At 37.9% G+C, this 13,329-nt stretch overlaps 1 protein-coding gene across 1 annotated transcript in view; it reads left to right on the plus strand.

Moving 5' to 3' along the window:
- The first annotated feature begins 4,031 nt into the window (after positions 1–4,031).
- LOC150078485 (deubiquitinating protein VCPIP1-like) overlaps positions 4,032–13,329 on the plus strand; it is a 326,611-nt gene continuing 317,313 nt past the window's right edge. The window contains exons 1-2 of the mRNA XM_090384583.1: positions 4,032–4,173; positions 12,127–12,791. Coding sequence (XP_090240709.1) covers positions 4,032–4,173; positions 12,127–12,791 — 807 coding nt within the window. The remainder of the gene's footprint in view (positions 4,174–12,126; positions 12,792–13,329) is intronic.

Below are 13,329 nucleotides of genomic sequence, written 5' to 3' on the forward strand. Positions count from 1 at the left end.
CTCTCAACATCAGGCGATTATGGCGTAATTTTAATCTTTAAAAATGCTAAGAGACTTGCATTGTTCAGACGGTTTCTTGATTTATTTTTAATATAGTTCATGTTTGAAAATATTTGCCCACAGAAATACGTCGAACCAAACACAAATATTTTCAAATTTATATACGTGTCTGGTAAGTTACTCCACATGTTGAATACAATTTGGTCTTGCTTTTTCAACTCGTCTATCGCTGTCCATTTGTGTAGAATTGCAAGGACAGCCTTTTGCCTCTCCAAATCCTCAATTTTATTTTTAAAGCATTTTAGTCTTGCACTCCACATGCCCTTGATTATGGAAATATGCTTCATGTGGGCTAAAAGTTAGAGCCGCATGTTGCTGAACCCTGATATACAGAATGTAACTCCTCATTACCATTAATGATGTGAATATTCTTTTTTTTTTTTTTTTATTGTTATTATTGAGTGCTACTCTTTCTGAGTGGAAGTTGGCTATAGGTTTTGCTCTATTGTTGACATTCCTGTTTTATTTATTCAGTGATTGAAATAAGCCTCAAGTAACCTTTCCTCCATCTAGGATCTGCAGGTTTTTATTGAGTTTCTTCAATAAGAGAGCATATCTAGTATGGGAGTTTACATGAGGTTGTACCTGTTTACAGAGTAATTTTATTATCCAGTAAAGGTCTACTGCTGTGGTTGTGCAAGGGGAGGGCTGTCTACATTGTTGATATGATTATCATCGTGGTATTGTTGTTAGGATTGGTGGTATAGTCCAGTTAGAGAGGGTTTTACTCCAGGCATAATCCAAGTTCTGAATAAATATGTAGCTCATCCTTTTAATTACATAAATAAATTTTTTGTTTATACTCCAAGATGACTGTTAACAGGACAGAGAATACAAGAAACAGCACATCATATTTAGTAGTCACCCAGGCTTGAATCACAGTCACTCAAAGCACATGTACTTATGCACCCTCATGCTGACCACTTGTATATGGTGATCTATAAATGACCATATTATTTAAAAGACTTGCAATTTTGTTATTGCAAGTGTGATCACAAAAACTAGAGACAATCTCTCACACTTGGAAAGGATAACATCATATTTATATCAGCAAAACTGATGTGGTGGGGGGTTTATAGGTTTTAATACATTTTATGATACTTGCAATAATAAAATTGCAGCACTCTCTTAAATGATATGTACCCAGTATCCACCACCAGTTCCTTAAATATGTCTACTGCTCCTTTGCTTATCTTCAGTGGCACCTAGATTTCTAGAAAAGATCATCTATCTATCTCTGTTAGAGATTACCCTTCTAATCTCTCTCTTTACATAAGTACATCATAAATGTTGCTTCCTCTACATCTAAAACTGGGTTTTCTTTTTCATTCTCTGCATTACTTTTCTTGTAAACAATTACCCACCTGTACAAATCTCAACGGGGCTCATATCTGGTGAGTATGGGCTTGGCAAACCTAGGGTCCCGAGCTCGTTATCATCATTCTTCTCTTTCTTGGTTATACCCATCTACTTCTAAATCTCTCTCTGGGTAACGTGGGATTTATTTATTTATTTATTTTTTTTTTGTTTGCCTGGTGCAGCATAAGCCTCAGGCTTCCTTGCACCATATGGCTAATAATAATAAATGTGCCCCAACATGGAATATTGTTTCCACATCTGGATTGCTGCTCGTAAAACTTCTCTCAGGCTTTTAGATTCTGTTTAAAAGAGGGCATTCAGGTTAATTAATGATCTGCCTCTTGTATATAAAGTCTCTCTGCTCTGTGCCTGATATACATTCTGTTTCTGCTGCATGCTTTTTCTATGGATGCTTCCATGGGCACTGTTCTGAATTGGCATATCTGATTGCTCCACTCCCTTCCGGTCCAAAGAAAGTGGAGGAATCAGAACCACTCTGAACACCAGGCAGTATCTAATTATTGCCCACCTTTAAACTCAGAATAAAGACAGATATTCTTCTGTCTTCTCAACCTTCAATCCATGCATGGTAGTTAGTACTATAGGTTTTAATACACTTTGTGTTAGGAGTTTTCATAAAAATTAAAAAATGAAAGATCCCACTAAACAGTTTTAAAAGAACAGGTTAAAATATTTCTAAAAAGATTAAGCAGAAATTAAAATTGATAAAACAGCCACATTTAAAATATTAATCCCAAATAATTTGGATATGCTCCAAATTTTTGTGAATACGAAAGCCCAAAAAACTAAAATGACTGGTTGTTAGTGGAAAAAGACATGCGGAGCAAAACTTTATCAATGTGGCTTGTTAGTCTCCTGACTCCTGTCAAGAGACTAACAAGCCATTCCCCACCCCATTAAGCTACAATCAAAATGCAAAGGATTATAGTAATATTTAAGTTCTGTGTGTTTTGAGTGAGGCTGGAGGCAGAAGCTATAAGCACCCTTATAAACAAAATAGCTTTACTCAGTGCAAGTATCAATAATGGGAAGTTTGTTACAGGAATTTTGCTAGCAGAGATAAGGAGGTGATTATCCAATTATATAAGGCAGTGGCTACACTGCATGTAAGTTTGGAGTCCTTATTTAGGCAGGGTGTGAATCTGCTGGAATGAATGCAGTGAAGAGCAACAAGATTGGTGAGGGGAACAGAAGGGTGGTCTTACCAAGAAAGGCTTCAGTTCTGCAAATTGCAGCATCTGCAAACTAGGCACCTGAAGACCCCAGCTCCTCAATAGGAAAATATTAAGCCTTAAATTGCACCATAGACCAAGCTTATTTTAAATTTGAGAACCTGTTCTTTAAAAAAATAGCCTCAGGGTGGGGATCTCCCTGATATATATGACTGGTTTGTTGGTGATATTTTTATGGTTTAGTGGCAAGGAAATGCATCTTTCTACCTTTTTTTTATAACCACATAAGTACCACTGACTGATATTAAATTTTCCATAGAAATGGACAATAAGAAACCCCTGTCATTACTGGAGATAAGCATAAAAAATAACACAGTATTTCAGTTTGCAGAAAAATTACCATCTGCTTAAATCAATCAAATTATTTACCATCAGTAAAAACAGGTAGTATTCATAGTGCCAAATAATGCAAGAAAAAGCTTATACAGTATCAGCCAAAAAAAAAAAAACTTTTTTCAACACCAGTCCATTCCCTCCAACAGTTTTTCTAGTTCTTCCTTGAATTTATTCAAGCTATCAACATTCACAAGTAGACATGGAAGTTTGTTCCAACAATCAATACCCACTGGCTGAGCAAACTTCCATATTTATCCTGCAACTATCCTTCTTCAATTTGAATTTTTACCTCCTCATGTGCATTGTTTGAGCAAGAGAGAGAGAGAGAGAATGCCATCATTATTGAGCTTACTCAATCTGTTTAAAGCCTTAAATCAGATCATCTCACAGGTGCTTAGTCCAGACATTGATTTTTTGCTGAAATCTTTCTTGATAAGAACACCCTTTTGTTCCTCCCCTAACCAATCTTGTTGCTCTTCTCTGTACCTGTTCCAGCAGTTTTGCATTCTTTCTAAAATGAGGCCTCCAGATTCCACAATTTGCTGTTGAAGGCTCCATGTCTTGTGAGGAGAAAAGTTGTCTATAGGTTTGAATTGCCCCAGGGGCTATTCTGGGGTAACTGAGAATTTGAGCAATTGAAATAGCTTATTGAAAAGTTAGAATTGATTGTCTTTTGACTTTTATTTCTTGTTCTTGTTTGATAGTTGCTAGTTTAGCTGCCCTATTTCCCCATAGTCTGGGACGGGCGAGCAGGGGGACTCCCTGCTCGGCGAAACGGGCACTGATTGAAATTAGGGTTTCATTTGGAATTTCATTGAAGCAGTTTTTGCCCCTGGGACCGGACCCGTTTAACTTGGGTTCGGAGTTTTTATGCCCGTTGGCATTTTTAATATTCCATTTAAAATTGAGTTGCCTGGATCAATGGCTCCTTGCTCTTTGATCATTGTATTTTTGTATGTTTTACTAATAGTCACTGTTGACTTTTAGTTTTTAAATTGTATATATATTCTTTTAAATTATACCATGTCTAGTTCCAGCGAACTGGACCCAACTTGTGAGGAGGTTATGGCTGCAACCTCGGAATTAACTGAAGAAGAGATTGGTGAAATAACTCAAAATGTTCTTATACAGGCTGGTGAATTAGCCGAAATTGAAGTATTTACTGGTAGATCTTTAGCGAGAACACTGGTAAAAGAAAGATCGTCATCACTCCCTGGTCCTTCACTAGTAACTGGCGATAAATCAGTGAAGCAGTCTAATGTTAAAAAGAAAAGGTCTAAAGGACTGGATGGGCCTGACACCGAACCCTGGAGAACTCCAATAGTAACATTTGTCAACGAAGAGCAGTGTCCATTAATTACCACTCTCTGTTGTCTCACACTCAACCACCCCTTTATCCATTGTAGCACCTTGCCCTTAATGCCACACATTTAATTTGTATAGCAGTATTTTGTACAATAGTATCAATATCTTTCCAGAAATTCAAGTATATGATATCAAAAGTATTTTTGACATTCAGTTCTTTTGTACCACATTATAGTATCTAATCAAATTGATCAGTCAAGACCTCCCTTTAACAAACCCATGCTGTGCCTTAACTATTACTGCAGTTTTGTCTAGATGATCCTGCAATGCTTCTTTAACCAGTGACTATTTTCCCCGGACATAAGTTAAACTAACAGGCCTATAGTTACTTGTGTCACCTTTTGAACCACCTTTGTGAATTGGTGATACATTTGTACACCTCCAGTCCATGGGGACCTCCCCTGAGTTCAAGGAAGCTCTCATAATTATCACTAAGGGTTTCCTTATTTGCTTTGCTGCCTCCTTTAATATAACTGGATAGATCCTGTCCACCCCAGATGCCTTCCTTATGTTTAATTTCACCTCCACTTTGCTCTCAGTTATTACAAAATCATTTACCTATCATTTCATCTATCTGAGCATGATCATCAATAGTCAACCCATCTATGTTAAGTTGTCCGATCTGATTCATTCCTTTCCTTCTAGAGTTTATATAAGTTAAGAACTCTTTGCTGTTTTTCTTTGCATCCTTTGCTAAAGATTTCTCGTAATCTGTCTAACCTCATTTGTGACTTGATTACAGACCAGCTTATATCTGACATAGGCTTCTGTGTCACCTGATAATTTATATGCATCCCATAAATTAGCACTAGCATTAGTAGAGGCATTTGATGCAAGAAAGCAAACTTATGCGGCATCACCCAAAAGGGAAAAAAAAAAAAAAAACTACTTCCACTTCACCCCTCTGTTTGTACGAAATACCTGTCCAGCTGAGCCTTAAACTTATTTAGGCTATCAACTTCCACGACAAGGGATGGAAGTCTGTTCCAACAACCAACCACCTGCCGGCTAAAGACAAATTTCCGCACATCTATCCTACATCTGTCTTTCCTCAATTTGAATTTATGCCCTCTCAGGTGATTATTCTCAGCAAGAGGAAGACTCCCATCAACATTGAGCATGCTCAAACCATTCAAGGCTTTATACACCTCTATCGGATCACCTCGCTGGTGCCTAGTCTCCAGACACTGTAATTTGCAAAACTTAAGCCTTTCTTCGTAAGAGCACCCCTTTGTTCCATTCACTAATCTTGTTGCCCTTCTTTGTACTCGTTCCAGCAGCTCTACATCCTTTTTGAAATGAGGCTTCCAGACCTGTATACAGTACTCTAGGTGTGGCCTGACCATTGCACTATACAAGGGGAATAATCACCTCCTTATCCCTGCTAGAAAACTTCCTATATATCATTGACAGTACACCATGAACTACTCTTGCAGCCCATCTGCACTGCTCAGAGAACTTCATATCTGCTTGCACAATTACCCCCAGGTCCTTTTCATTCTCTACCACTGTCAGTGTAGTACCACAGAGTTGTTACGTTGCTCTGGGGTTGCTTTTTCCCATATGTAGTACTTTACATTTGTCAATGTTAAACTTCATTTGTCACCTCTCAGCCCATCTACTCAACCTTTCCAGATCCTGTTGCAGTAGCATGGTGTCAGTAGTGTCCTTAACACTACTGTCAACCCTGCCAACCTTCGTATTGTTTGCAAACTTCGACATTAAGCTTGATATACCATCATCAATATCATTTATAAATACAGAAAACAATAATGGACCCAATACTGAACCCTGAGGGACTCCACTAATAACATTAGTCCACGATGAGCAGTGTCCATTGATTACCACTCTCTGTCTTCTCCCCCTCAACAACCCCTTTATCCTTAGCAGCAATTTGCCTCCAATGCTACACTGCTCCAATTTGTGCAGCAGTCTTCCATGTGCAACAGTATCAAAAGCCTTTCTAAGATCCAAGTATATAAAATCAAAGTTATTCCCTGCATCCAGTTCTTTTGTGCCTGCATCATAGTATCCAATCAAATTGGTCAGGCAAGACTTTTACTTAACAAAACCATGCTGTGTCTGAGCTATAACTGAAGTCTTGTCTAGATGATCTTGCAGTGCTTCTTTAGCCAGTGCCTCCATTAATTTTCCTGGAACAGAAGTTAAACTCACAGGTCTATAATTACATGTGTCAGCCTTTGTGAATTGGGGTCACATTTGCACATCTGCAGTCTATGGGTACCTCCCCTGAGTCCAAGGAAGCTCTCATAATTATGGCTAAGGGTTTGCTTACTTCCTTTGCTGCCTCCTTTAATATAACTGGATAGATCCCATCCATCCCAGGTGCCTTTCTTGTATTTATCTTCAACAATTTCTCCTCCACTTTACTCTCAGTTATTACAAAATTCTCTAGCTTACTGCCAGAGTTGAATACACCTCTGGCATTCCCCCCTCACTGAATAACTCCTCATGTGTGAATGTCGATGCAAAATATTCATTTAGTTTGTTAGTTACCTGAGCATCAACAGTTGCCTCATTGATATCAAGTGGACCAATCTGATGCATCCCTTTCCTTCTTGAGTTTAAATAGGTAAAGAACTCTTTTCTGTTTTTCTTTGCATCCTTTGCCAAGGATTTTTCATAGTCTGCCTTTGCCTGCCTATTCTCCTTTGTGACTTGGTTACAGACCAACTTATATCTATCATAGGCTTCCATGTCACCCATTAATTTGTATGTATCCCATGCCATATGTCTCATTAGTTCATCTGACATCCATTTAGGCCTAAATCTTGAACAATATTTCTTAGTTGGTATGTAAAGCCTAGTAGCTTCCAAGATAAGTTCTTTGAATGCTTCCCATTTTGAATTTGCTGTTCGTAACATTATCAGTTGGTCCCACTGTATAGAATTTAAATACTGTCTCATCCATCGTAGTTGCCTTTACAAAAACAATAACCCTTCCCTTTACCCCTAATGGTAGTTACATCTTTGAGTAAATCCCACTTCAGCACACTGTGATCACTGCCACCTAGTGGTTCCTCTATCTGCAGATTCTTAATGCATGAAGAATCACTACTGATAATCAAATCAAGAGTATTACTTCCTCTAGTTGCCTCTCGAACATGCTGATGTAATAAACAATCATCCAATAAATCCACAAAAGCCTTGCTAGTGTGTGAGTGACCAGCCCCCAAATTCCAGTCAGTATCTGGGAAATTAAAATCCCCCATTATAAGACTCTCTAATTTACTGGCCCACTCTATTTCCATGTACAGTGTCTTATTATACTCATCAGAGTCATTATGCCTATTTCACACTCCTACTCTCAATTTTGATCTCCCAATGCTTATGTCACACCAAACTGACTCGACACTGCACTGTCCAGCAATGTCAACTGGCTTCACTTCCTTGGATTTTGTGTTTCTTAACTAATAGCATAACCCCTCCTCCCTTCGTAGCCTGTCTATCCTTTCTGTAGACGTTGTACTCTCGAAATTCCAGTTCTGCATTTCTTATATTTGTGTGACACCACGTCTCTGAAATCCCAACAATATCTGCCTTTGATGTTTTGAGCAATACCTCAAATTCATCAAATTTATTTACTAAACTCCTAGCATTTGTGTACACGCAAGTATACATGCACCTGTTTCTATTCTTAGCTACCCTAACACAACCCATGTGTTTACTTGTACCGCAATGACTCCCAGCAGTGTCTGAAATATCCTGCATCTTGTTTTTCAGGCTTCTGCTCATTCCAGTAGAAGCAGTGCAAGAATCTCTTTCACCTCACATTTTTCTTTTGATGAGCCTCATTAATTCATCTGACATCCATTTAGGCCTGAAACTTGAACAATATTTCTTAGTTGAAATGAAAAGCCTAGTAGCCTCAAAGATTAAGTCCCTGAAGGCTTCCCATTTAGAATTCAACATTGGTAACGTCATCAGTTGATCCCACTGTACAGAATTTAAAAACTGCCTGAGACCACTGTAGTCACCTTTACGTGGTGACTACAAAGGAAAAGAGCAAAAGCCTTTTCCTTTAGTCTTGATGGTAGTTACATCTTTAAGTAATTCCATTATCAGTATGTTGTGATCACTGTCACCCAGTGGTTCCTTTATCTTCAAATTCTTAATGCATGAATAATCACTGCTGATAATCAGATCAAGATTATTACTTCCTCTGGTTGTTTCTTGAATATGCTACTGTAGAAAACAGTCATCCAATAAATCCAAAAAAGGCTTGCTATTGTGCGAGTGACCAACCCACAAGTTCCAGTCAATATCTTGTAAGTTAACATCCCCCATTATAAGACAATCTTATTTTCTGGCCCATTCTATTTCTCTTCCCAATTGCTCATTATACTCATCAGATTCGTTAGGTCTATAACATACACCTAATCTTATTTTTCCTTTCTCAGTGCTTATGTCATACCAAGCAGACTCAACATTGCATTTATTTCCTTAGATTTTGTGTTTCTTAACTAAAGCACAACCCTCCCTTCCCTTCCCTTCCTCTCATGTCTGTTCTTTCTGTACACATTGTACTTCCCAAATTCCATTTCTGCACTGCTTATATCTGTGTGACACCATGTCTCATATCCCAAACAATATCTGCCTTTGATGTCTTGACTAGCACTTCAAGCTTATCAAATTTAACTATATTTCTAGCATTGCTATACATACACCTGTTTCTGCTCTTAGTTACCTTAACATAGCCCATGTATTTATTTGTTCCACTGACTCCCAACAGTCCTTGAAATCTCCATTGCCTTGCATTCTTGCCCTGCTTCCAATAGAAGCAGGGCAAAAATCGCTTTTGCCTCAGCCTACAGCCACTGTTAATCTTTTAGTCTGTGTATCCCCCTCCCAAGCTAGCACTTTTCCGACCCAACTAACACTGCCTTGATAGCATCAGCAAATATTCTTGCACCCTTTCTATTTAAGTGTTCCCCCCTCCCTGTAGAAGCAGTTTCTCCTGTAAAGAAGCACAGACCAGGCTGAAAAAATTCTATCCTTTGAGCCTTGCACAACCTCTTCAGTGCTGAATTGATCGACAAGGCTCTCATCATATACTCCCTCCTATCATGTCTGGGCAGAATTGCAGACACTTTCACATTCAACCCTAACTTGCGACTTTTTCAACGTTGACCTGTAATTGTTGAGTAAATATGCAGGTCTCTTACTCTTAATGTCATTAGTTTGAACGTGTACAACAAGATCACCTTTTGTGTTTTTAAAAGATGATATCTGCTCTATTAACTTTTGTCCCTGCAGACATACCCTGGTCCTGTTCCACCTATCCTTCTTGCAGGGTATATTCTCCATCTCCATGACAATAGAGATACCAACAATAACTAGTTCCTTTGGGACCAGTTCATTCTGCCTTGGAGATTGCCTCTGTGTTGCCTGATGTACAGGAGTCAGCTCTGCTGTTGAGCTGAGAACTTCATGGGCCCTCATATTAATTTATTCGAGGGCATTTACCCTACACTTCAAGCATCTCATAGATGCCCATCAGAACGCTGAGTTGGCACCTAATTTCTTGACACTCTAGGCATCTGGCACACACAAAGACAACCTCCTTGGTTAAATCATATCCCATTTTAGAAAGTTAAACAAATACTTCATATTTTGCACATTTTTTGAGACTGTAATTCGTTGGAGAATCGCCACCTTTGTTTCTCCCACGTTTCACAGTTCTCTCGCTAGTCTGTGATCTTTGCTTCGCAGATCTAGCCTGCATCATGATTTCCATTTAAATATAGTTTAATTAACAATGGAATTTAATAAAATTAATAAATATTTTTGATTAATTGATAATACTATACTAATCTAACAGATTCCTAATACAGTGCTTCATATTACTTTATCTAGTTTTACATTATACCTTACGCTATCTGTTCGAGATATATATGTTGCGCTATTTCTTATCGATTACAATATGGCGGCTAGTTCAACAATATTGGCACTAAAAATGGGGTCATAACTTCCAAAAATCACTAGTTGAATTCAAAATAAGAAGCTCACGAATGCTACTAAACCTGTTTAATATCTCTGTAAACCACAATGTAGTATGTTGATTAATGAATAAAACGGTAAAACTATAAAAGTACTTAACCCTTTACAGCAGCAAAAATCCACCGACTGTTCTGTGTTGGCTGTATGGTTAGGATTGTTCGGTATTCTGGTAGGTAAATGAACAGTCTGTGCGAGGTCATTAGTAATTGCAAAAGCCTCAGCATCTTGACCACCTGAGTCGGTGTGACTAGAAAACGGAAGCCAGCTGAAGTTGTGAACATTAAAATCACCAAGGAAAATTACCTCACTGTTAGGAAAATTGGACTGGAGAAAGTCAAGTTGCAAAGAGAGGAAGTCAAAGACCTCCATGTGATTAGTGGAGTTGGGAGAATGATAGAGACAACAGATGAATTTGACAGAATGTCGTAGAGAGATTTTAAGCCAGATAAGATCGAAAAAAGGAGATTCCAAATTACCAAGTCTGACAGGGAATATCGGAACAGACATATGCACAAGTACCACCTTTGAGGCGAAAGGAATCATAGAGAGAATAATTTGGGCAACTGAGATGAACAGTAGTTGAATCAACCGATAAGTGAGGTTCTGTCTGAAAAAGTACATTGGGTTTGGCAGACTGCAAGTGGAAATGAATATTGTTGAGATTAGAACTGAAACCATGTATATTTGTGAAATGAACTAGGAAGTGTTTGGGAGGTTTAGATCTTTTCGCAGATAAGCTTACTCTATTAGTTTGTCAATTCATGGTGTATTCATTAGTAAGAAAAAGTGGGGAGGAGATATGCTGTATGAAGTAATGAAATTTTTGGTTATGGCGTACACATTGTAAGAATATACCCATATCCTTGACATAACATGGCCTCAACAATGTCCTCCTGCATACACACTACTCGGACTCCCTCCAGTTACAATCTGGCAGTGTAGAGGTAGAAGATTATACACTAGCTGATCCTGAAGCCTCCTAGAGAGTTACCAATAGGTTTGGTCTGGTGTACTAACTAGCAGCCGGCTTGCGAACACTGTTTTAGAGCTGTACCCTCAAAATGTAAGGAAGATTGGATCTCGGCATGATAGAAAAGATGGGGAAGTGTTGACCAGAACTTAGCTCTGGAGACTAAACATGGGTTCCACCACTTCAAGCCTCCAATAAACAAAGTGGTGGTATTGCATCAGTTGATGAGAGTCATCTACTACCTAGAGTATACTGTAACGTCTCTCGCACATTAGAAAAAAGAAAAGCATATTGACTGTTTGAACATTATGTGAAGTCTCACTGAGTTTGTGCTTGCATTTGGGAAGAAGGTGGGTGCTTTAAACATTTTTGTAACCTCTGGTATAATAATGTTTCTAATAATAAATTAAATAAAACTGAAAATATACTATGAATTTCATGACATTTGAATAATATGAATGAATTTTGAATCTATCTCTGTAATATCTCACATAATTACCGTTTTACGTGTAGCAAAATTTTTCAAGATGCAAACCCTTTATTGTATGTCAGTTTTAATATGTGAAAAATAAAATAATATATACTGGTCTTTTTTCTATATAACAATTATTCAGTTAAACATTTTAAAAATGAAATTACAGGATTACATAAGTTATATTATAGAGTATTATTGTAAATCACAAGGATATCTAATGCTAAAATAATGAAATATGTCTCTTTATTCTCCATAGTTTATATAATTTTCTTACATTTGTTTTTCAGATAAAGCTATGACATCAAAATCAAGAGAGAGATATCGTGTTTTTAGTGGAATTTGTCCAGATGAAAAGTGCCATTCTAGATTATTTTTTCCCTCATACGATAGAAGTATTGAATGTACACATTGTGGCCAACGGCATGAAAGGGCAGCACTCCGTGATATTGCTGAAGTGTCTAATCCAGGTGTGGCACTTCATAACATGATTAGAAATGTGCTGCTAGGAAGCATAGCACCCAAGCGGGGTGCTGAAATGGTGAAAGTATTAGGGTTATCTAATTATCATTGTAAGCTTTTGTCACCTTTACTTACTAAATTTGGAATGGATAAGAAAAGTGGCAAAGCCAAACGTCTCATTGAAATGAATCAAGGAGATATTTTTGATTGTAGTCTGTTGGGTGATAGAGCATTCCTCATAGATCAAGAACATATTAGTGTTATTGGATATGGACGAGATGTATCTGGAAGTATGAGCTATCTTTCTGGTACACTAGCACTTATTAAAGCCTCTAATGATAACCAGGAAAGGCTGATACCTATTCATGCTGATGGTGATGGACACTGTCTTGTTCATGCTGTATCTCGAGCACTTGTTGGTCGGGAACTTTTCTGGCATCCTTTACGATGTAACCTAAAGAGACACTTTGAGAACAATTTACAGAAATACAAGGTAGCTCTTAAAACTAATTTTTTCTTTAAATGATATTTTAGATATTTAGTAGTTTAATTTTTAAATTCATTTTGCAGATATTTCTAATAAATAAATTTCAATAACAGAGCTCTACAATATTGTTCCAAACATAATCTGCACTTTTATTCCATATTCAGCATTTTAAGAACCCATTTATGGCTTTAGAAAATATAGGTGGCGCCTCCGTAGCCTGGTGGGAAGGAGCAGCAGTGCGTAGCACACGCTTCTTGATTAGACCAGGGTTCGAGCCCGTCACCACCAAATACGGAGGATGCGGAAAGGTCAGGGAATGACCACCGCATATTCCCGAAGCAATATGGCCTTAGTTGCTAATGCTCCTAAAAACCAAACAACACACACAAACAGAAAATATAGGTAACCTCCAGAATGGTCCATGAGGTTTGTCATTAGCATTAGTAGAGGCATTTGATGCAAGAAAGCAAGCTTATGCAGCATCAGCCAAAAAACTAAATAAAAAATAACCACTTCCACTTCACCCCTCTGTTCGTTCGAAATA

This window comes from Mastigoproctus giganteus, chromosome 11, assembly GCF_048544385.1.
Source record: "Mastigoproctus giganteus isolate SK-2022 chromosome 11, ASM4854438v1, whole genome shotgun sequence".
Taxonomy (NCBI): Eukaryota; Metazoa; Arthropoda; class Arachnida; order Uropygi; family Thelyphonidae; genus Mastigoproctus; species Mastigoproctus giganteus.